Source organism: Falco rusticolus, chromosome 2 (genome assembly GCF_015220075.1).
Source record: "Falco rusticolus isolate bFalRus1 chromosome 2, bFalRus1.pri, whole genome shotgun sequence".
NCBI lineage: Eukaryota > Metazoa > Chordata > Aves > Falconiformes > Falconidae > Falco > Falco rusticolus.
In genome coordinates this window covers 33,653,725-33,679,693 of record NC_051188.1, presented here as the reverse complement: position 1 = coordinate 33,679,693, position 25,969 = coordinate 33,653,725, and the positions used below count along the sequence as shown (strand labels likewise).

General features: G+C 36.3%; 1 protein-coding gene across 2 annotated transcripts in view; it reads right to left on the bottom strand.

Moving 5' to 3' along the window:
• Positions 1–25,969, bottom strand: part of VWA8 (von Willebrand factor A domain containing 8) — a 185,946-nt gene that overhangs the window by 112,729 nt on the left and 47,248 nt on the right. For both annotated transcript variants that reach the window (XM_037377396.1, XM_037377397.1), the window contains 10 exons: positions 25,673–25,807; positions 25,513–25,590; positions 20,495–20,655; positions 19,599–19,712; positions 10,713–10,881; positions 10,305–10,382; positions 7,127–7,242; positions 6,136–6,242; positions 4,062–4,168; positions 767–838 (listed from right to left, as the gene is read on the bottom strand). In XM_037377396.1, coding sequence (XP_037233293.1) covers positions 767–838; positions 4,062–4,168; positions 6,136–6,242; positions 7,127–7,242; positions 10,305–10,382; positions 10,713–10,881; positions 19,599–19,712; positions 20,495–20,655; positions 25,513–25,590; positions 25,673–25,807 — 1,137 coding nt within the window. The remainder of the gene's footprint in view (positions 1–766; positions 839–4,061; positions 4,169–6,135; positions 6,243–7,126; positions 7,243–10,304; positions 10,383–10,712; positions 10,882–19,598; positions 19,713–20,494; positions 20,656–25,512; positions 25,591–25,672; positions 25,808–25,969) is intronic.

Sequence of the window (25,969 nt, the reverse complement as noted above, 5' to 3'; positions counted from 1 at the left end):
ACTAAAAGGGAGATTACTTTATGAGGGAAAAACCAACCCAGCAGCTTGGGAAGTATAACATTCCTGAACACTTCAAACATAGAAATAATAACAAAAGGTTTTTTTTTTTTCAGAGCTAACTGGCCAAGCGTGTAATTCTGTTCAAATCACCTAACAGTTCCAGTAAGAGTTTAAGATGGTTCTGAAAAACAATGACTTCAAACATACACAACTGGAGAACATCTGCCCATAACTCATCCTGAGGAGCCTATAAACTGTTAGAAGGTGTCACAAAACAGCAATGACCAACTAAAAGAACACAACAGTCCCCAAGATGTCACCAATACAGTCTCCATCAACAAAGATACTAGCCAAAGAATAAAGTGAATCTGTATTTCTTTTAGAGAAAATTCTTATTTTGCTATCAATAAATAAGATTCAGCTAATGCCTATGTGTACATCTCTTATCAACTACTGGATATTTTAAAGGAGAGGCTTGATAGTCATGGACAACCAAAGCTATTAACTGAAGATTTTAATGGTAATGGTGTTACATGTAACTACTGATGTTTCAACTTTTACCCTTGATACCAATGTAAAAAACACATTTACATTTTCCACAGATACGTGCCCAAAAACCCATGGACACTAGTAGATAAAGGATCAAAAAATAGGTCAAATACCTCAGTATTACAAATGAACACAATTTCATGAAGCAAACCAGAGATGTAATTTCATTATTAAATAATGAGTTTGTTCCATGCATTGTAAGAGATGTTTAACTCACCTGATTGCCAACTAAAAGAAGATGTTCTCCCAGCAGAAAGTCCTTGAGCATATCTTCCATTACCATCATGTGCTAGAGAAACAAAATCACAATTTTCAGCCTTGTTTTTATACTCTCAAGTGTACGCATTCACTAATGACAGTAGTACAACAGGAACTTTACTTTCAGGATCTGGGGCCAAAACGTTTTGAACTTTACACTTACAGCTATTTATTTCATAGCAAGAGTGCCTCAGCCAGTAATAGCAGAGGTAATCTATACTGTGACTAAAACAATGAAACAAAAATACTAACTCTCCTTGTGTACTTCCTCTGCTCCAACTGATTGTAGGCATCCGATTTCCCTGAATATATTCAATTCTCCATAATCACTCTTCATGCATTTCCTTTTAGCCTAGTTGAATGCTTGTCACCCAGAGTGTAAGAACTTTCCTTAATATGTGTCTGACAATTTTCCAGCAATTGTACTGACAGGAAGCAAAATGTATCCTGGTAGAACTTTACAGAAACGAAATAGAGGGTATAAAAGGCATCTGACATGAATATGTAAATTATACACTTTTATTGAAGGTTAAACACCAGGTCTAGCTTAATGACAAATAAAATTTTCTATTCTAATCAAACTTTATTTTCAAGGAAAACAAAGACAAGGACATGTAAGCTCAAGTCTAAAAGTGTTTATTACTTGTCCCACAACTTCGAAATTAGACTGCCTAATTGAAGCCAAAGTATTTGAGGTATATTTTACATATATCCAGTATCATAAAAGGTAACACACACTGTACAGAATTTCACCTTAACTTGCTCCTCACAAATAATTTGTTTAAAAGGATCAAAGGGATTTAAGGATAATGTGGCAATGCAGACGACTACTTGCAATAGTCATGTATATTTCTCCACTGTATCTAGTAAAAATAGGTCATCTGTAAGTAGGTCAGACAATCTACTTAGAGAGATGAATGCTTGCCTTTAGATAAACAAATATTTTTATCATCTTATTTCTAGCACTTGAGTAAATAAAAAAAAATAAAATCAGTAGCTTGCCTATAATTTCTAGAGCATAGAAATGCTCAGTTTCTAACTGCGTGAAAGATATTTTAAGTTTCCAAATCTCTCCAGAACAGAGGCTGGGGGTGGGGAAGAAACTCTTGTAAACACAGCTTAATACCACAAAATCCTAACCAGGCATGTCAAAAGACTACTGAATATTCAATACACAACTTAAGGAGAGGACTTCAAGACAAATTACTATATTTTCTGGCATGTGTACACGCTGGAAATTTATAACTGATGAGAGTAACTTTGACCAGATATAGCATAAGTTCCAGGAAGTCAGTTTTACCACACACACCGATTACATTTTTTATTTTATTGTTAGGCCATGAATACATCCCTCTGATTACTTTGGTTTTTTATCCTGAATTGCACAAATATGTGTACATTACAGTTCCCCTGCAGAACAGCTTACCCACAAGAGATACTATGTACTGATACTTTTTTTTTCCCCACCAGGACCTAAATTAGCGCCATACTAGGATGCACAGACATTTCAGATTATTTATTTACACAAAGGACTTGTAAGTAGACACATCATTATTTGTCAACTTTATGAACCTATGTTTCCCAAAGCCTGGCCTGAAAGTGGCATTTGGCACACTACCCAAAAATTATTTCCATCCCTGTGCCACTTGTCGCGGACCAACAGCAATGTTACACATCAATGCCAAATTCCACTAGAACATGAAGTGCTTCAAAACCAAACACAGAGAAGCAAAAGCTATGTATTTCATTACATTGCACAGCACTGCAAAGGGCTAAGGATATATCTTTTTCTCTGTTTCAGTTCAGTTTATTTCTGCCATTTTTAGATAACTGAAAGTATTGCACTAGACACATAAATCAAATTTGTTGTCCAGCAGGCTTTGCTAAATGACCATTGCAGCACTTGAACGACCAAACTACAAAATAGCAATACAGAAAATAAAAGTAGAATGTAGAATTCATTTAGAAATGGGAACAGCTATCCTGACTGGTATTTGGTTGTTGTTTCCTTCAGTATTCAGAGTGCATAGCTACCAGGGACAGATAACAGAGCAGGCCATTCTCTGCAGCATTTTTAACAGATGTTGCCTAAATAAAACAGATGCATAATATCTGAACACAGGTTGTGTACAGTTCTCTGAAGTGGTAAGTAAGAAGGCAGAAAAAGCAACACAGATCTAAGTCCTAGCAAGACTCAGGATTTCATTTCCAACAGACACAAACTAAGTACCTTACTGAAACGACCACACAAAACAAAATCTCACATGAAATGTTAGTGGGAAAGATGAAGGAGTCTGTCATCTGTTGCCCTTGCATGGCCTGTCATCACCTTCAGCAGGTGATACCATGTAGCACAGTCTTTCCGTGGAGAAATTGCAAGCAAACGAGGAAAAAAGAATAGGAAAGGAAAAGTAAGCAAACCCACACCAGGTCCCTAAAAGAAAAACATTTCACAAGACCACACTTCAGTGCTGCCTTTCAGGAGCAAAATATTCTAAAGGTAACTCAGAAGGTAATTCTCTTGGTAAGGATACCCTTGTGTGACAGTTTTGTGACTTCCACACCAGATGGAGAAGGAACTGCAGAACACCTATCTCTACAAAAGGGGTGGGGGAAAACAAAACCCAAAAAACCCACAGTCACCAAGCCTATTCCTTTTCCTGTGTTCAATAATTACTCTTACTCTTCACTAATTAACACTAAGGACACTAATGACTAATCAATTAGTGATAAAATAAATATTTAATATCCCATTAACTATTAACTAATGAACTAATTACTCTTCACCTTGCTTTTCAAACATGCAGTGTTAACTCTAATAAAAGGCAGGTGCAACTTCATGTGACAAGTGTGTAAAACACAGGATAGAATTGATAATCCAGCCCTAAGAGTGGACCAGTCCAGTAGCAGCAAAAAAATAGAAATAAAATAAACAAAACAAATAAATAAATAAAAAAAAAATCACTCAATGCAACATCTGATAAATCATTCTAGATACATTTCAGTTTCTAGTCGCTGTTACTTCATATTTTATGACTGTTCACCAATATTGTTACAATCTCTTCACAAAGGGATGGTGAAGACACAGCTGAAAAGAGCACCAAATCCTGTGAGAAAAATTTTAGCCTAAAGAAACTACTTCAGAAATATACCCTTAAAGTTCAGTTAGTACACTATTTACTATATATGAGCATGCACATTAGTACACATTTAACAATCTTTCTGTATCTCAGAAGCCAGAGGTTCATACTTACTTGTGCATTTTCATAAAACAAAACATCAGGCACTTTCATTTTCTCAGCTGAGTTATAAATTGGGATAGTCACAGACCCTATCTTCAGAATTCCATCGTTGATTTCATCTAAACATTTTTCAGGAAACAAACAAATGCATTACCTACAGCATCCTCCTAGCAGACATGCAATCAGCCCCCAACAAATTTTAACAAGGCTGTGGGTTGCAGTAAATGCTTTCTACCTAAAGAAAGAGACTGCTTGGAAGAGTATCCATTAACAAGACATTGCATTATCAGGAATTTGAATTCTCTTTAAAATTGTCAAGAAGTCTATTAAAATAAAAGATGAATATGTGATCTGGGAAAAGTACCATAAGAAACACTAGAAGTTGTGATCACTGCCTTGGCTTAATTTCATACTTTCATTTTATTATTGAAATATCACTAATATCATTAAGCTACATTTCCTCAACCCACAAGTTTTCTCACCCTCATTCTCCGTGTTCTCTCTCCCTGTCCCACTAGGGAGTAGGTGTAGAGAGGAGTGAGCGAGTGCCTGTGTGGGTGCTCAACTGAGTACAGAGTCACTGTTGATACTCCCTTTCAGCATTGCATTTTTGCTCAAATGGGTTAATGCCAGAACATGGACACGTTTAATATTTTGGTGAAAACTGGCCAAATTTGCACTTGTTGAAATAACCTTTGGCTACAGCTCTGAGAGAGAAAGTACATTAGAAAAACGTTTTTCATCAAAAGAACCATAAATTCTGTCTTTAGGAAAGTAACAACTAAGTGTAAAAAATAAAAACAGTAGTAATTTTTTGCCGCTAATTTCTTAAACTGGTATGCTGTAAAAAAGTGAAAATAGCTGGATTTCTAGACAGATGCTTTCAGTTGTTCACCTATTATTATATATTGTTCTGTCTTTGTGGAATGAAACAAAGAAACATGAAGAAAATTCAAGGGATGTGTCCAGATAAAAAAACCAGAACAGTAAGCAGATCACATCACACAACTAGCATGAGTTCAAATTATTTTATATATATAGTTGTTATACATGCAAAAATGCAAATACAGATAATAATACACGGATGGCTGCATGTGTATATGCAAATACGTATTATACTTTATATAACAGATACATTAATATATCTGTATTTACATATATATTTTTGTATGTACGCATAATAGAATCTATAGAAACAGAATCCATATAAATTAAAACCAAAGATGCTTTCACTACTGCAAAGACCTAACAGTAAAAACACAGAAGTCAAATACCTTACAAAACTGAGCATAAACATACAGAAGAATGACAGCAGAGTGAACACTGGTGAAGCAGAGTAAAGGAAAAGTTTAGTGAATGGAAAATCACAAATTGTTCAAACTGTGCTGCCTGACAGAAGATATAAAAAGATAAAGAGCTAGCATGAAGAGAGGGGTCATGCAGGAATGAGAAGTGAGAAAAGTGGCAGCAGCAGCAATGTGTGTAGCACTGAAAGCTACTGCAAACAAGTACAAGTTGGATGAGGTTAAGAAACAAAGACCTGCTCAATAAAGGTGACACGTAACAACCACAGCAATTTAAAGAGAATAAAAAGGAAACTAACAAAGAAATGTGTTCCAGAATGAAAGCAAAACATAACACAAGACTTCCACAGGAGTCGCAACGAGAAAAAGGTTGAATTTAACAGTGGAGAAAAAGAAGCAATGGTAAAAAACAGAACAGAGAAACATTAAGATCAAACTGAAGCTGTAACTGTACAGGAGAGGAGTTACCAGTGATGGGGGGCAGAGGGAGAAAAAAAAGGGGGGTGATGGGGTGATGGCAAGGTCCAAGAAGGCCTGAGGCCATGGATCTTGTAGAAGCACTTAAACGTCATGAAGAACAACATTCCATGAGCTGGGAATACAGCAGACAATACAGAAGTAGCAACACACTGAGAGCAGTACTGCATTCTGATAGAACAAATTTAAAAGGATATAATTGGAACAAACTAAATGTAATTTTGAGGACAATTAATACACCTTTGTATGCTCAACCATCTCAGTAACATTCATGAAGAGCAGGACAAGAGATAGCACAAGCTTACACGTGTAATCCTTTTCTTCTAGTTTCTTCATGTCATCTGGACTCGTCTCAATACCAGAATCCTGCAGATTTTTATGTAATGCTGACCTGGCAAGGTTTGGTAAAAACCTAAATGAAGAAAAATAACAGGCAGGATGTCTTTTCTGCATTTTTTTTACAAGTTTTCAGTATTTTCAGTATTCTAAAATCAATATGAAGCTTTACTTGGACCTCCAAACACTGAATGTCCATTCCTTTCACACTCAAATAGTCTTCACCATTTCACCTATTCCTAAGGAAAGAAACTGATCTTCCACAGGCAATGAACTACATTTGTGGTTGTGTGCTCATTTTAAAAGGCTTCAGTGTTATCAAATACTGCAACAGGGTTATAATGTAGGATGGATTAGGACTGGAAGTGTGTAATGTCCTCATTCCACTGCCAGTAAGAGCGACAATAGAAACAATGTTTTTTCGGAAATACCTTTTCTCTTGACTCAGTTCACTTGGACCCCAGGTTCCAAAGAGAAAGACTGAGCTCTGACTTCGAAGTGTCCAGAATGGGACCATTTCAGTTTTCCAAACCTTTTGATACTTACAATTTTGCTTTCTTTTTTTGTGGAGAAAACAAACAAAAATTCCCCCTAGATGTTCATAACGTTTCTACAAACAGCTTTTAGAACTGAAACTATGTCTCCACCAAACATCAGTCACACTACATTACTAGACTATAACCCCACTTTGAATGTTTTGAAACAGTGAAGTAATGCTGATAATGGTGACCTAATTTGTGATGTAATGAAATATTTTCAGTAAAGATGAGCAAAGACTACAAAGTCATTTCTGCTTATCTCCTAGGTCTGAGAATACCACAGAAATACTTCTAAAGAAATGACAGACTTTAAGGAGCAAGACAGCAATTGTGTTATCTGCTAGAAATCATTAAAAGCTACCCTGCATGTTAGCAACTGACCCAGACACTCTTCAACTTCCACCAAACCTAGCACTTCTACCTGGAAAGGCAGGCTTTATTAACAGCATAGTAAAGGCTTTCATCTGGATGTTGAGACAGTCGACGACAAATTCGCAATAGCTGTCGAGTAGATAAAGATGAAGCCAGTGACTGCGCCTGTCAAAAAATACAAGGTAGTTCAATTATTTGATTTCTGGGAGTGGATCTCAGGGATTTAAACCAAACAAGTCAGGAGAAGAAAATAATTCAAAAGGAATTATTTCAACTTTACTCCTAATTCATAGATGCTTTCTGCCTCCTACAGCACCTTGTGCTTTTTAATTGGCAAGCTTGTAATTCTGTGTTTGTTGCAGTAATTCACTGCCATGGAAATCATGATGTCATCAAAGGATTAGCCTTACGATTTCACTTCATAAGCAACAGGAAGAAAAACGTGCTGATAACTGGATTTTACTCACTAAATAAAACCTAACACTAAACATTATTAATAAAAACAAGGAGGTTTGCTACTGTAAAAGGACCAATGTGCTAAAAACTTGTCTGCTCTTCACAAAGTGACTATGAGCTTCACATGTAATGCTCTGGCAAAAGCGTCTGGCAGGATTCTTGGATGTATAAACAAGACAACACTGGGCAGCAGTAAGGAGATTGTATCACCTCTGCACACGCCTCCTGGGCGGACTGTTACTGGAACACTGTGTCCCTTTCTGTTGTCCACATGTTAAAATAAATGCCAAAAACTGGACATGATTCAGCAAAGAGTTACAAAAATGATTCAATGCCTGGGAAGGCAGACCTCAAACAAATACAACAAATTTAAAAAAAAACAACAAAAAAACCCAAAAAGAAAAACAACAAACAAAACCCCAAAACAAATGACCATGTATTTAAAGAGAGATATAAAGACTGAGAAAGAAATCATTCTATAATTATATCTACCGGATGAAGGTATCTAATACAAATAGGTTCCTTATTTTAGCAGGAAACACACAACAATAAGCGTGATCTGATAAGTCACGCCATGCTTTGCTTGGATCGAGTGAAATATTTTAATTAGGTAGTTCCAAAACATTCCGGTTTGGTTCGTATAAATGATTTCTAACTGCATTATAGTTATCTTAATATATTATGCTGTTTCAATTGGAAACAAATCCCAAAATTTGCTATCCAGGGGAAAAAAAATAGAGAAAAGCAACGCTTCATGAATATCAGAGCCTTTCTTCCCCCCTTAATATTTTTTAAGCACAATAAATGTCAACACCAATTCTTTCCCCTGGAAAACTGTAGTTTTGACAGATAGTTCTTAATATTAAAAAAAAAAATATTCCATGAAATTGTACAAAAAATTTCTCAAATGCTGAGAAAGCAAAGGATAATACTTTTTAGCACAGGTCTGAGCAATGTGCAAGAATGATTTAGACTAGGCTAACCGCAAAGGTTACTCCTGCTCCTCCTGCTTTCATTGATGGAAAATTGTAAAGCATCTTCTAAACCATGGTAGTTTACCACCCAGCATTATGTATACTGTGATGTAACTGGTGGCACTTCAGGTGTTATTTCAAGACCTACTCAGCAACATGTGAAGCATGGGCAAGGGAGTGGGATGAGTGCTATTACACTTGTTATGCCTGCTCACTAGCCAGAACCCTCAATGCCTTTGGAAATTATATTCTCTTTCCAAAATACAGCTGCAAGGTTCCCAGGTAGAGTAAATTCTGGTAGGTAAGCAACCCTCCCCTAAGCCTATGGGACTGCACTGATGGAGAAGAGCAGCTGGGCACAGTAACTGAGGTATCATATTTCATACATTGTACCACCTTGGGAAGTCCAGTCTCTAAGGACATGGATGTTTTAAAGTCTAAATAATATACAGCATCAGATCCCGCACTGAAATAAGTAAGCATAGGGGACAGGACCACAGAGCAGAAGCTGTATCACATCTTCTGAATATTTCCAACCAGCAGTTAAAAGTTTTGGGAACAAAATTTCCTCTTTTCTCTTATCTGCTTAATTTTTTTAAAAATATGTTTTATATTTAACAACTGTAAACTCAAAATTGGATTAGTGACAGTCTTTGTAATATATATTTGTAAGGCATCTAATACAACAGGATCTTGACTGTGGTCTCCTGTCACTGCTGATCTACAAGAATCCTCCCTCAATCCATACGGTGATTCACTTCTCATCCAGCACCACATACTTCATTTAGATATTTCACAATGCTATAGAGATCCACACATTTGGAAAGGATTTTTGTAATGCTCTGTTCAGGCATGGTATGTCTCCAAGTATGTCAAAATCAATACATTATACATAAGTGTAGGAAGTTAAATAGAGAGTAACGCTTTCCCAAAGATGTACCTAAAAGTCAGCCTTTTTACTTACTTTTCTTAAGCTCAGAAGAACGTAACAGCTCTCTCGGCTTCTTAAATAGTAATACTGTAAAAACTATTGCCCATGTTAAAATAATGAAAACTAAAGAGAATGGATTACATTTGCATACCAGTTAAACTGCTGGATTCCACTAAAAATGTTTTACATTTTATTTACATTAAAAAAATCCAGTGTTTTAGTTGCCATAGCAATGATTTCTTTTTCTTTTCACCATGACTTGATTGTATCTTTTTAAAGAATTCTGTGGTTACTCTGTCAGCAGAACTTATTTTTCTTGACAAGACTGCTTTAATAGAATAGCCTGTAGCAGTAATGCAGCCAGGAGTTCTGGAGCTTTCCGTTTTCTGAGTCTTTGCTGTTGCCCATTGGCATTTTATATGGCTAGGTAGCTCCCATTGCCCAAAAAGCCCCATAATTTCAGCTATCACAGTTCCAATGACTAATGTGAAGTAATCAAAAAAATTTGGACACACATGATTATATCCGTACTTATTCAAAAAGGCATGTCAAGCATGTTTCACTTCACAGACATATATCTGAACCTTACAACAACATGAGTACTGCTCTGCCTGATATCTCTGGGATTAGGGCAACTTCCTAAAAGCTTTATTTATGTAGATTCTAAAAATGTACATCATAATCCAAAAAATGTTTACAGTATGTAATACAGTAATTGCCAGCAATAATTTTCTGCGGCTGGTTTTCCAGTCAGGCAGCCTTTGAAATAACGCTGTAACTTAGCATGCTTCACCCAGCCTTTGCTAAAATAAACAGTCACAGTAGCAGAAAGTAAACTTAAAAAGAAAAAAAGAAGGGGGGCTCACCGTGGCATCATTTGTCTCCCGAAGCGTATGTGTTAATAACAACAACTGCTCCACAGCAACACTGGGTACATTTGGAACCTGTTGAAAGAAAAACAGTATTAAACCCACTGTAAGATATGCAATTTCCATGCACAGCTACACCCAGATGCAATGAGCATACAGTTGCTTTATATCAACCAAAAAGGAATACAGTTTTGACAAACAGCACTTTTCTATTATAGCATCATTTAACATCACAATCAGAATGCTAATTTATATCAGTACCATTAAAAGATAAGCAGATATGCTGCTTTGATAAGCTTTGAAGACTCATGTATGCTACAGTGAAATAGCAAAATATTTTTTTATGTAGTAATCATGTTTAGTAAGTAATAGTCAGTAAGTGCCTAAAATATTGAATGTACTTACCATTTCTTTAATAACTTTAATTTCTTCACTCTTGCTTAAAGATCGAACATTATGAAAAAGAAACAGCGTCAGAAACTCTGGACCCAGCCATTGTTGGGTACTACTTCCAATGACAGGAGGTTCTGCTAAGACCACTATTCTGAAAGAAGGATGGATAGGAAAAATAGATCTGCAAAAGAAAAAAGAAATTTAAAAATGTATTGCTTGGCTTAAGCAATGAGTATCATATTAAATTTATTATGATAATTTTGTATTCAAATAGTATCAAACTATAGTTTTTTATTATATATTTATTAAATAGATTTTAAAGAGTTATTGTACTGAATCGTATCAAGTCTATTCAAATAATTTGCAATGCAACTTTATTTAAAAAAAAAAAAGGCAAAGACCACTTGCAACTTTATAAATTTACAAGTCTTTAACGCTCAGAAGGGTGCCCAAGTCTCCTCTTCTCATCCACAACAAGACCGGCATGCCTCAAGATGAATGAATACCAGCCACAAGGGTCTGTTGCACTCCGTGTCTGAAATGGACACATCTCACTGATCTGGATGGACTTTTCTAAGTGCTTTACCTAAAGCAGGATGTCTCACAGGCAAATCGAGGAGAGAACAAGATCTACCAGAGCTGCAGTAATGAGTAACTTCTTTTACTCAATTAGACTGACAGAAAGGATGACAATGTAGAGACTGGCCTAGATACCACGAAGAGCTGGATTTACTAACAGTTTAGGAACATTCCCCTTACTGGTGCTCTTTGCGGCCCTTGGAAAATCACCTAGACTCTTGGGGTGGGATTACTGGCTTCATAATATTCCTGAAAGTTACACTTCAAAGACCAAACCACTCACCTCACCCTCAGTTCATTTTAGAGTCAGCACGGGGAGACAGGTCCCTCTAAAGCTGATTAAGACTTGGAAGAACTTCAGAAATGCCCTACCGGGTCTTTCAGTCTACCCAGCTAGCTACATGTTCTGTCTCTGACTACAACACGTGGAGATACTCCTTGGGGAAAGCACGTAAGACTAGCCACTACCAGTAGTCTGTCTCCCTCATAGTTTCCAAGAAACCACAATCATATATTCAAAGACATCGGAAGGTGGATCTCTATCTGCTGTAATGTCTGTTTACCCACAAATTTCTCTAATCCCTTTATGAACTTCTTCATCTTATCTACCTCCACAACTTCCTGTGGCAACACATGCCTGTTCGTGGCTGTAAGGGTACTTAATTTTTTTTTTTTTTAATAAAAAGAAAAAAAATGTATGGAACTGAACTGCTAGCTTCAGTCAGTGTTCCCTAGTTCATACTGCAGGATTTGGTGACTATCAGTCTCTTAGACACCTGCCTATTTGATTCCACTGAAGATAATGGGAGCTTACTATGATCAAGCCAAACTTAAACACACAGTTTCAGATGTGTGTGTTAGTGCAGTAGAAAACTTCTGCTTTGTTCTTTTTTTGTATCTTTGCCTTTTTCACATCACTTGTCTCCCTTATCTAAGTAATATTATCACCTCTTTGGACTGGGAATTCATTGGTATTCATCAATCAGCACAACTGCACGATCTCTAAAAGCAGCAGAAATAATACAGTAACAAGTCAGATACTAAAGCCAAATTGTGCAAGGAGGGCCTGTTTTCAACAATTAATTTCACAGTACTCTTAATAAAATAGGAGACGTTAATTTGGAAAAAGCAAGTGAAATTTAACTAGACAGCTTACATTGCTAGATATACCTGCTATTACATCATTTTCCATATAAATTACTACATTTGAAATCAGAACACATGGAGGCAAGTATTTTTGCTGGTTAAACTAATGGGGGAAATGATGGCATAAACAAGAAAATTTGAAGACAGACTATGACCATTAAACATAAACTAACAAATCTACTGCCTAGTTGGCTCGTCTGTTTGTCACAATAAAGCTGTGATACAACAGAGCGATTACAGCAGTCTCTTGTATCAAAGCAAACACAAGGGGTGGCATGAGTTATTCTCAGCTGAAAGTCGTAAGCCTAGAAGCTACACTCTGATTGATAAAAATAGAAATAGATGTCTGAAAACATCACATGAAAGAGGAACCAATGAGAATGTCACTGTCACTAAGTATAAAAGAAGGTCAGGGAACATTAGCCAACCTCATTACAGAAGAAAATGTTTCCTAGAAGGATAAATACATATACTTCCAGACTCACCTCCCCGCCATTACTAAGAAGAAGAAGAACAATCCTCCTCCAGAAATCCACCATATTCAAAGGACCAATTCTGGTCCTTCTGCATCATCATAAGAGAACACAAGCAGCAGTCAGCTTTCCCTAGTAACACATTTCTCTTGTACCACCTCCATGTCACTGCCTAACTCAAAGGGCATGGTGGGGGCAGCCAGGGAAGGCACGGGGAAAAGTGGGAGGAGAGGAGGTACAAAGTCAGGGCAAACTAACTTGGTGGTATCAGTTGAAGTCGCTGACATACTCTCTAGATTTATCACAACAACACCGCTGTAGGTTTCCAGTTTGTAAACATGAATAAAACTATTTGGCTACTTCAAAAGCCTATTGTTTGGACTGATGTTTGCAATGTTGAAAATGTCAAGCTAAGTGTATTATTAAAACAAATGCCTCAAATGATTCAATCCTGCAATGCTCTGAAAGCTCCCAGCTTCCATCAGCGCAACTGAAGAACTTCAAAGTTGTTCCATCATATTACAGATCAAGTCTCTAAAGGAATGTAATACAGAGCTCCCACATGGAGCTGTGTTTTATTAAACAACAAATCCTTGAGATCTTGTGTTCTTTGCAGATGATGGCCAAGTAACCGTATTTTGTTAAAAACTTGACACCTTTTAAATTAATGAGCCTCATGCAGAGGGAAGATTTGGTGTTAGTTGATTAATACAGAGTCTCTATCCTTCTATTAAATGTTTACTGGCAACACAAGTAGCAGAGCACTCTCCTAATAATATGCGTGTCCTTCTTTTGACATCAGTGTTTATTCCAACCAAGGATTACCACCACTGCTCTTGAGAGGAAGATCAGAACACAGTCTGTTCAGGGTGATTTCAGGGAAAGATTTTCTTGTTAGCAACACATGGTTCTGAGCAACTGAAGCTTGTTCTAACAAAAAACCCCACAGCAACAAAGGCAAAACAGTATCCCTGATGCCACCTTGCAAAACCAAACTATTTTTGGTAATTTCTTCCTGTAACATGATTTAATAAATTTCATTTTCTATCAAATTTTATGCATTGGGAATTGTTATAATACTAGAACAACAATGACCTATTATTGTGTTGTTGCTTTTTTTTCTTAAATTTCACCACAGTCTGAAATTAACAGATTATCTGAAAATCCACCAAACTGGAAAAAAAAAATATCCCACAATGAAAAAATGAAGCAAAAGCTAGAAAACGTAAGCAATTAAAAACTTCTATTGCTTGCTAAATTCACTCCCTGACACATTTTATATTTGTCTCATCTACTGTGTGTTCCCTTTCAACCTAATCGCATGGAAAATAATCCAGTCTGCAGGGCATTAAAACCACGCATGCATTATGAGTGACTTCTTTTAGCTTTTGAATGATCCTATTATATACTTACTTCTAGATTTTCCTATAATAGCCATCTTTCTCCTCAACACACCAACGCCTTATCATCTCTGTGCGTATGTGTGTTGGGGGGTGGGGGTTAAGGGGGTGATATATCCACCCAAACAGGTTAAACTACTGCATCATAAAACAAAACAGCACTTCACTGCTTGTCTTGTAAAGGTTGTGTGCTACCTTTACAGTAGCCATCTCAGTGAAGTACTGAATCATTACAGAAGAAATTCTATGTAGAAATCTTGGCTACGCATAGTACTTTAACACACTTTCTCTTAAATCTCTGAACCTGTTCAGGGAAACAATCATTACATGAATAAGCATCAGCAACTATAATTTCCTTCTATGTAAGAGATCTTTAAGGACCATCTGTCACTCTCTCCTCAAACCCATAAACAAAAATATTTCATTTCCTCAAATGGGTGAATATCATCTTACTATGACTGTTTGCTAACTTAACTCCACAGCCAAACCAGCACAGGAAAGGAGAGAGGACAAAGTACTCTGTGTCCACTGCTAGTTATCTTGTAGCTTATAGACCTCCAGCACACCAAGGAGCACCTCAAAATCTCACAAGGGCAAATGTACTGCATGCACTTGTTTAGTCCGGACAGAGCTATCACACCCACCAGTCTGAAGCTCTTCTCACAAAAATGCTAGTATACATTACAGATTAAGAAATGTAATGCAATAATAGTGAACATACAACTCAATGATAATAATTATGATAACTTCAAGTAAGAATATATTTCATTAGCTTTTACAAAGGTAAAAAAACTTTTAAATGAAGTTGTCCGAAAATATAATTTATAAATAATAGTGTCCTAACCTGAAAAACTTCAAAACAATCTGAAAACTGAACAATACTTTCCTCTTTGTCCAGCACTGCTAATAATACCGCCATGGTTTAAGCACGTTCACATTCTCTGCTGTAATACTGTTTACATTTGTAGACAAAGGGATGTGATTTCTTTAGACCATAATGTGATCTGAAATACCATCCCTTTACTCAAAAAAATACCTCTTGACTTATCAGGGTTGGAAATGAAGTGACGGGTTATGCAGTATTCTCCTTTCTATTCTACTACACATGTAAGTATTATTACTATTGAAGCACTAAAAATTCAAGGCACTAAAACTGTGTTGGGTTTTTTGTTGTTGTTTTTTTTTTTTTTTACTATCAAGCATTTTCATATAGGAACATGAAAGCTTAGTACAAAATGTGTCTTGCTTGTCTCAAGAAGGGAGACCCTAAAACTTCTCCATAAGTATCTTAATTTTTACTCTTCTTAGAAATGGGGGGAAAAAAATATTTAGGTGTGTCAAATCCTATTACAAACACAGACTAAAAAAAAAATATATATGTATACAGGAGTTTTGGCTCATCTATTAGGAATAGTACTCCTTTTCTCTATAATAGATTGAAATGGAAATTCTGTTTTAAAACTCCATCCACAAAGTGCTGAGTCCAAGTAGTCTACTGAAAAGCATTATCAGTTGTTCTTTTCCATTATGAAAGATGTATCTGTTTTTACGTAACTTACAACAGCATCTGGCCACCTCATTAATGAGTCTTAAATGAAGGGAACAGAGAGTAACAGTGAGTTATTTTGTATTTATGCATAATTAGAAGCAGCACAGAAGACAGAAACTGCAAACTATACTACAAATAGTCACTACAATCAAGAACACTCACACACAGCAAAGCTGACCCAAACGGGGGGCAGGAAAGAATTAGATACTCCACATGCTCAGTTTCTCTGACACATGGCAGTAAGGTATCAGTTCTTCCATATCACAGCTGCCTTCCAGTCTCCAGTTATTGCTTTTCCTGAAATCCTGAAGATGGCCTTGCCCTCTCATAATCTACTGATTTCCTAATGAAGCTTTTGGCTTCTTTCAAATTCTAGTCCTTCAGAAACTTCTTTTTCTCTTGATCTCATACCTCTTCTGTTCATGACTATTTTCAGCTACTTCATTCAGGTTCTGCCCGACTGCTTAATCTTTCAAAACTCTGTCATGCACTTTCACTGAATCATTGATGTGCCTCTCAGTACGTATTTTTTTCTTCCTCTGTTTTTCGTAAGAACTATGTTAATACATGACATCAGGTAGCTAATAGAAATGTTAATAACAAAATAGAAAGTTACTTATGTAACTTAACGTGTATTCTACGTACTATATTGGTTCCCAATACACAAATGAAAACTGAGGTTGAACGAGTGAGAGTCAGGGGAAAAAACTCGGAATAAATCTCCTGATTAAAAGAATCAAGCCTTGAAACCACTTTCTATAGGGAACTCCCTTACTGGAAAATTAACAGTAGTCTTAATGTGTCACTTGGACACTTCAGACTCAGTCCCAGCAGAACTGGGAATGACAGCATATATTCTGCAGGCCTGGCAGAGAGCAACTGTACCAAAATTACTTTAGTCAAATCCAGTAAATCAGGATAAGTAAAGCTCTCTTTTTGTCTAACATCAGAAATGCAGCTAAAGCCACAAGCTACAGCCATTGACTTACAGCAAAAGAGACAACATTTCTCATCAATATGGAAAGCATCTCCCAATCATGACTCAGAAGCAAGAATCTGTCCACCCAATCTGCTAATAAATTCAAGGTACAACATATTCTATATAACATCTCCAAAAGGCCATCCTTGCAGACAAATGAGGGGTGGTTAGCACCATCGTTTTCTTAGTCTGTGATTATATCAGCTGTCAGTACACTAAATATCATTTGATGAGAAGATGTCTGTAGAGAAGCGTAATCTGCACAGCCATTCTGCAACACTGGAAGGTACTGAAGCTTGCAGTGACAGGTGACTGCTGCTGAAAAGGATGAGTAGCAGGGAAAAACGTTGTCCTGGAATCGAAGAGTAATTACTGATATTGTATCCTGGAGCCAGTGAAAGGTAGTGATGTTTTCAGAGTGTGTAAGGGACTAAAACCAGGATGAGGTCCTGAAACACTTTCAGCTCCTCACAGGTTGATGAGAACAGTGCACTCTCTACAGAGGGAGTAGTTCAGTATGCCAAAGCAGCCCATAGCCAAAACCAAAGCAGCAAATACACACTTGCATTACCTTACCCGGGCTTCTTTTGGGTAAGTCTGTACAGAAGAAAGCTGAACAAGGGCCAGCCAGATTGAATGTTTCACCTCAGAGAAGATGGGATTCTCAGCACAATGGACTTCAGCTAATTCAGTACCAAGAACTTTCATCTGTATCCCAGATAGTGCTAAATAGTCACACTGAGCTTCCAGAGGCAAGACTGCCTACACGGTGGGGTTTCTGTTTGTTTGTTTTTAAGATCAAGTACTAATCAGAAATGTATTCCTGACAACAGCTACACCTCATTTATGTATCAGAGGGTGAAAGCTCATTGTCAGTCAAATAGATAATTAAGAGCTTAGCAATCCACGATACACTAAGTTGCAAAATATTAAGGTGGCTAGGTAAAAGCAGTACATTGTTAACTCAAGGAAAGGGGGACAGCATTCCAAGGAAAGCCAAGCACTGAACAGCGGAACCAAAAGGTTACTCAATGACACTAAAGGGAAATGTCTACAGAGGTGGGCACAGCAAGAAGATGGATCTGCCGAATGGTCATTAAAGATGACAGCTTGGACAGCTTTCATAGTCTAAGAAATAATTAAGGTCATAAGGGAGTCAACTGCCAAACAGCCATAATTACAATAAACAGGGAGATGTAGAATCCAGATGTAAAGCTCTATTCTTACGAGAGAGATTTGATCCAGGAAGAGGGGTAGTACTGAAGATGAATGTGTGATGAATTGCCTGGGTTTTTGGATTGTATTGGCAAGAACTAAAGGTTACCGTACAGTAAGCAAAACAGCACAGACGCTACCCATTCTGCCTGAAAGCACCTTGGACAAGACCATGAGCACAGAGCAGGGAGAAGACTCACACAATGACTAGATGTACTTTGAAGTACAAAGTCCAACATAAAGTTGGGACGCCATCCAAGATGGATCCTCAGAGCTTTTTTGCTTCTCTTTTCAAAGTCTGGGCTTAAAATCCTGATAAACAGAACACTTCCCTGATACATACTTCTTCACCCAAATAAAATAAATGCAGGAAATGCCCATCTAGCTGGATGTGTGGCCTCAGCAGCGTGGATACAATCTGCAACAAGTAGGCTTAGATTACACCACACCTACAAAAAAATCAAAATAAATTCTATGGAAGACTTAAAATGAAATCTGTTTTGGTTTTGGGTGTTTTTTGAGGGGAAAAAAAACCCCAACAAAACCCAAACCAACCAAACAAAAAACCACAAGAAACTAAAACAAACAAAAACCCCACCACTGTATTTTGGATCAAAAGGGAAACAGAAATAACAAAACAACCAGGCAGTAAAACAACTTTCCTAAAGAGCTGACTACAAAGGAGGTCAAAGAAAAAATCTTATTCAGTAAGACAATTGAGAGAAATGGAGTGGGCACATCACAAATGCATCCCTACTATGACTGATGAGGCTTCCTCAAAGTTTGGGCATGTGCACACCCTGCAGTGTAAATATGAGCATGGACATCTGATATAAGACTTCAACTGTTTTTTGCACATTAGAGTCATTTAAGAATCACAGTATGTTTAGCTCCTTATATATTACTGAGTATTAGATCACATTTGTTTTGATGTACACTCAACAGTATCCCTCCCATTAACTAAACTTGGTCAGCAGTGTTTGACTATGTATCAAATATGGCCTCAGAGGACTAAAAAATGTTTCTGTCTGTGGAATGTTTCTAGCAGACAAGTGGAAGTGAAGAAACAAAAAGAATAAGCATAATGGGTCCCAACCCATCCTTAGGATTTCCTGCCCCATATTAGCTGTAAATTAAATACCAGCTTTCTAGCTAATGAGGCAAAAGTAAGTAACAAACTGTATTTAACTTCAATTCAGTTTTATTTTCCAACATTCTTAACAAAACATTCCAAAATTAAATATTATATACCATTATTGCTATGTTTTTATGTACTTATTTCTCTTCAATTTCTAACTCCTTCTGTTCAAGGACATTCAATGTTTTCCTTTCAGTTCAAGCACTCTAAACAGGATATAATTTTCCCATGCCACAAAAAGAAAAAAGGTTATGAGGAAACTGATGTTTAAAACATGCTTCTCTTAACGGTTATAATGTATCAGTTTAATAAGGAAGCATTTTTCATCATGTTTTTTTAAAGAAAAGGAAAAAAAAAAGATTAAGCTCTTCACAGGATGAAATGCGGTTTGCATTCTATAGTAATAACTGATACTTTACCTTTCCTGTAGTTTCTCATCAGAGAGTTGTAACTCTTCTTTCAAGTTTTGGTATCTATCTTCCCTTAACAATCTGGTGCCATCATAAAGAGTCAGTTCTCTGTCATGTATTAGTCTATTTGAAAATAAAGAATAAGCTTTATATATCCTTTGATTACTTTTTAAAATACATACCAACTAGAGCTTACTTTTAAAGTGATTCCAGTCAACGTGGGTCATAGTAAAAAGTTATACCAATTTAAGATGCATCCAGGTGTGCAGGTAAAATAACATGCATAAGCAAACAGTGTTAGTGCACGGTCAGTTAGTCCAATTAGTTTAAATAGATATGGTAAGAAATATGAAAAATAAAAAAATTCTGTCTTACCAGTGGAGCGTACATAAATGGCATGAAACAGCCATTTTGTTATACTTGTACCAAGTAATATATTAGTTTTGTCTCTTGAATATAAATATAAAGTATGCTTTCACATATAACCACAATGATCATATTCTAATTAGAAGTGGAATGCATGCAAAGTATTTTAAACATTTTCTGACATATAGCATTTTCAAATCATTGTGCAGATAGTACTGACTTTAGATTTCATAAATTTAGAGTACAATCTACCTCATTCCTCAATTCAGACTTATATTCTGATTTTACAAAAATTGTAAGCTGAAATCTCCTATATTATTATAGACTTACAGAGAACATGAAAGAACTGCTTCTGCTTTTAAGTATTGTATTTAAGACTGAATATTACATATTTTATGAAACTTCAATGCCCAGCTTAATCTTTAAAGTATTCTTGAAATTTAATAGTCATATTCATCAGAAGGAAGTTAATTTCTCAGTATGCATGTGCTCAATAAACAGATCACACACAGCCAACTTATCCATGCTCATATCCTGACCTTTGAAGTACAGCTAGAGTGCCAGGGTTAATTCGATGAATGCCATCAAGAATAACAAGCTTTCCTTCCAGAGCAGCAGTAACAAGTGGCGATGGTCTCCAAGCAGTGTCTCCATTAGGAAGAGTATACCTTTGCTGTAGCAAATCTCTAGCCGTCATATCCTGTAAGTATCAATTCATCAGAAGAACAGATTTATGCTCCTCATCTGCAAGTACATGCCTTCTCCTTAAAAAACTGCATTCTGTTTTTCCTGAGAATATATCCAAAGAAGATCAGTAGGAAATCTTCAATTACTTTTCCAAAGAGAATTAGAAATACACACCCACTATATTAAATAGTCTTTGGAAGTTCTAGACTTGCCAATATCACCTCTTTGAAACCAGAACAAAAGCCTTCCTTCTGTCCCCCGCCCCCCCCACCCCCCCCCCAAATGCAAACATATGACAATTTGTACACAGCTTTGTGTACAGAAGGGGGCAGCAGTCTACACCTGGAACAAACAAGTCATTTCATACAAAAGTCACCTGGAAGAAAAAAGATTTCATCAGTAATCTGGAACACAAAGCAGCATGACATTCCACCTCTCAGCAGGAAAATGCAGTGGAAGCATCAAAGAATAAAGGACAGAGGAAGAAAGAAGCCAGTAATGTGTAAATTATCCTAACATCCTAAGTACCCAGTATGTCACAGAATAATGCTCAGGGGCAAATCAAAACCAAAGGCAAAACCTAGCATATCCTCCAGCAAACCTATTTTAGATGTTCCATTACAACAGGTAAGCACTAGAGCAACAAAGATGTAATAGCCATTTTGTGACCCGGAGGATGAAATTCCTTCCTCAGGCTGTGCTGTGAACACAACTTAACCTAAAATCAGATGAGAAAAATATTTTCTATTGTAGCTGTAGTTTTTGCATATGTCCTTTTCACAACTATAAAACCTTTGAACTTTAAAGAATAAAAATAGAACACATTACGTCATATGGCCTGAATCATTTCCTCTTCCCACATTTCCTTAAAAGCCTTAAAATAACAGGACAAAGTCTAGTCCCTTTACATTTCTAAAATTTAAAGTCACACATTCAAATCCACCAAATAGACTTTTATTGTTGTATTTCTGGTTTTTTACTGCTGTGTTTGCTCTTTTCTATATTATTCATGAATTAGACTAAAGCCAGGATATGAAACATTTTTATCAAAGCCAGAGAAAAATGTGGTTTTAGGACTTGCATCAAAGTGTGCATTCAGTGGCTAGAAAATGCTGTATAACTGAATATTTAACTAGCACACCTCTGATAATTCATCTCTAGAGAAATGAAACAACATACAGTATGAACCGATTGGGAGCCTAGTACGCTATACAGAATGTTCATCTGTAATTCCAACAACCACTTGAGAACCATGCATTAATTTTCTGGAGATAAACTCAGAAGTATATTTTGCTGCAAAATATTTTCTGAAATATTAAATTAATTAAATGGTTGAGTGAGATTCAATTTGGTAATTCATTAAAAAGAAGTATAAATTGCTAACACCTGCACAGTTTCTGTAAGGGACTTGTTTCACAGCAAAGTACCTGCCCAGTGATTTACTGTTTCTATTTACTTACTCTAAACCAATTTTAATATATGATACTAAAAATACAACATTATGAGACAGAATGTTATAATACTCTAACACTAAAAATCCCTCCCTTTGTAGTGGAGGTAAGAGAAGTATATGAATTATTTTTTTCCCCTTACTTTGAGCAAAGCAATGGCGACATTATATTGCCTTGTGAAACAAAATGCTTATTTCAATTTGTAGCAGTCATTGTAACTTATGTGTTGTACACTGTGGGGTTTATTTTCTAAAAAATCTTGTATACAGGAAAAAAGAAGCTTAGGAGAGAAAATAAGTAGGGTAACTTTTGTTCCACTCCCTTCAGCAGCCACAGCAATATAAGCCCCCAAACTAGCACTTTCTCATGGCTCAAAGTGCTAATCATGTTCTTGGCAATTATAAAGTGAAAAATCTATGTTTCCTGCTCTTCATGCCAATTTGGACTCATATTTTGTTAGTATTTCTCAAATAAAAAATTGGAAGGTATTTTTAAGGAAAAACTATGAGGTCATGAAAAAAAATTAAAAAAGAAATCCTAGAAACAAAAACATCACAATACACAAACACTAGAGATGTGCTTAAAAGACTGTTTATACTGGGGAAGAAGAGGATGGAAAACTCTTACAACATCACTTTGAATGCTGCTTTATTCCATCACCACCACCACCTCTTCCCCCCGGAACTCTGGGGGGAGAAAATGTTTTCTTTTAATCAATTTAAATGAAAAGTTCCCTAGCTACAGTCCACAAAGAACTAGCTGGCTGCTGCTTCTCATTTACTGTTGCTTAACTGCATTGAGACAACCTAAAACCAAACCTGTTCTAATCAGACGTTCCCTTTGTCAGCGATTTGCCTGCATGGAATTGCATATAATAAGTCTGTATGATGATGTAGATACCACAAATGAGACAGGAATTGTTCTTTGAGCCAACTGTTAGTATAAGAGATGATCTATGTACTCAAAAGGTTTGGGAACTCCTGGTTTAGCTAAATTTGATTCTCACAACATGAAAGGTTTTAGAGGTTTTTTTCTGTGAAATCAATATAAAGAGCCATGCCTTTTCATACTACTCAAGTCCTTGAATAAACTTCAGAGGGAAAGAACAATGATGCAAATATTAAAACTAAAAGTAAACATTATGTAACAAAATCTAAGAATTCATTTCCTCACAGAGCCTGAAGAAAACCGGTGCTACTGCTTCAGACCAAGATGCCCCACTACTTATTCATATGCCTGCTGAAGTTACTGGGAAAAAAATGAATAGGACAGATAAAAACCTCCTTAATTTTAGAAACGGATTTAGAACAATATGGTGCGTCCCTCAAAAAAATCAAGACACTTTTCTGAACTTAAGCAAAAAAATCTGCTAAATTTACAGCATTATCAAACTTTTCATAGCCTTCATTGCTGAATTACTTTATTAATTAATACATTTAACATTTATTCTGTCATTAAATTATCCTATTACTTTGCTATGCAAAACCCCTGATATGTTATCACATACTTTAAGAAAAACGAATGCATTCTTAAAATTCATCAGAAGATGTAGAGCTCAGCTACACTCAATCATTTTTTAATACACTGCTTCCTGTAAAATTTTTTGAGATTACTGAAGACATTATAGATAGGAAATATCTGTATGTATAGATACACACATGGATCTTAGGCAGACTTGTCTACACAGGAATTTATAGTAAACGAGCTCAGTCTTTTATTTGCCTTAGTGATAGTGTTTGGAAACACTATCACCAAAAAGCCTCTCCTCTCCATAAAAACACTCAGCTCTCTGAACTTGATCAAATCCCGGTGAAAACAAAGAAAAGGTTCACTTCAGTGGGAAATACTTCAAACTCTTGGCCTAGGTTTTATTTCTGTAGGAATTACAAATCCCTCTGAAAGAAAGATGTTTACTGAGTAACTAATTTAATTGTCAGTTCTTCTCATGTGTCTCCAAAACGGAAGTCTTCTGCTCCTATTCAGTGAAGCCACACTAATTAAAGGTAGAATGTTGAAAAAGAAGGGCCATGTTTTCAACCAAATAATTGTTTAATATTGCCGGTGAGTACCCAATATATTGCATGCAACAAAACAACTTAGGGTGTACCTGTGTTTTGCAATCCATCAGGTTACAAAAAAGTAATTTTCCTGGGATGTTTTAAAAATGTGTTTACAGTGCCAAGTCCAGAAAGAAGTATGCAGTCTAGCTGGACACACTCAGTTCTGGCTCAGAATCTACACACCTATCTTAATACACCACTGTATAGAAGGTAATAGGTACTGCTGTGAATCCAAGTATATTATTATGAATATGACAGTGCATTGATGAGGCTCTGTAGGTTTGGAACCCAAACCTGGCCAAGTTGAAGCGTAAGAAAAGGGTACAAGTCGTCTGTCTAACTCCATCTACGGAAACAGTTTCAGAGTCCTAGCCTTTATCAGTTGAAGCCATATAGGGGGAAGGAAAAGCAGTGGGATCCTGTGTAAGGAGGTCTTCAACATTGCAGGAAGACATAAAATAGACTGTCTGTCCTTTTTCATCATCAGGAATATTTCTCTTTTCCCTCTCTTTTCTGTCTGTTTCAGCACTTCAACCTCACCACCCATTTCTGTCAGGATCCCTCCCCACATGCTGTTGAACTAAAAAAAAAAAAAAAATTCCCCAGAAACATAAAACCCATTATGTATTCTCAATACAATAAAGAAACTCTTCCAAGATAAAAAAAGTGTTGACAATAGAGACTTCCATTAAAGATTAAATAGCATATTGAATAATTAAAAAAAAAAAAAAAAAAAAAAAAAAGGAACTACAAAAGGTCTTCTGGAAGCATTCAACATGCATGAATTACAAGTGATCACCACTCTGAGCTAAACGCAGAAAACATACTTCAGAATGGAAAAAAAAACCCACCACCAAATAGGAGAAGACACAAAAGACGAAGTTTTCTTGATGACACTCAATCATCCCAAATCACAGAATGAATTGACAATTCTCTGTGGCTAGGAGAGAGACCATTTTGTTACCACTCCTTCACATTCACAATGAAGTCAATAAAATTGAAGGAAAGCAGTATCAGGGCTAGTTTATATGTAATAACACTGTACTATCTGTATTGCTGCAGAGTACCCCCCTCTATTTAGGCCTGCAGTAAGAGGAGATTTTAGATGAGCATTCTAACACAGAGATTAAAAAATGCTAATGATCAGAAAACTTCAATAACTTTGAAATCTTTGCTATCCTTCATTTTTTTAACCCATACTGGTGATTATCAGTGATTTTAAAAGCTGCAGCTATGTATGAACACAGCTGCAGGTTTTAAAATCACTGAGAGAAAGAGAATATACACAAAGGATCAACATCTGTGTATTATATTTTAGATCATATTTCAAGCATGATCATAAGCAGACAGTTTACTTACCTGGTAAAGCATGATAGGTTCTATGCTGTATCCCAGCATATCAGCAAACTCCTTAGCAATAACTGTTTTGCCACAGCCCTAAAAAGTTAAAAAAAATGAGAACTAGATTACATTCTAAGGAACTTGGGGAAGGAGGGAGAAAAGAAATTTGAATTCTTACTTTTCCTCCAATTAAACACATATCTTTAACCATATGGGATTGCATCATTTCTGCCAACAGTCTATTATGGCTGGAAGTCCTTATGAAAGTATCTGATCGAGGATGCTTTTCTAACAGCCCAGTCCCAGCTGGAACCTGTAAACAAAAAAAAAGAAGAAAAAAAGAAAAAAATAAATAAGCTACACTGTAATAACTTAGGCTTTGTATGGACCAGGTTATGCTTCTCCAAACTACTGTAATATTTTGCTGACTGTCATCCATCAAATCTAAATCTTTCACTTAAAAAATATTCAATCA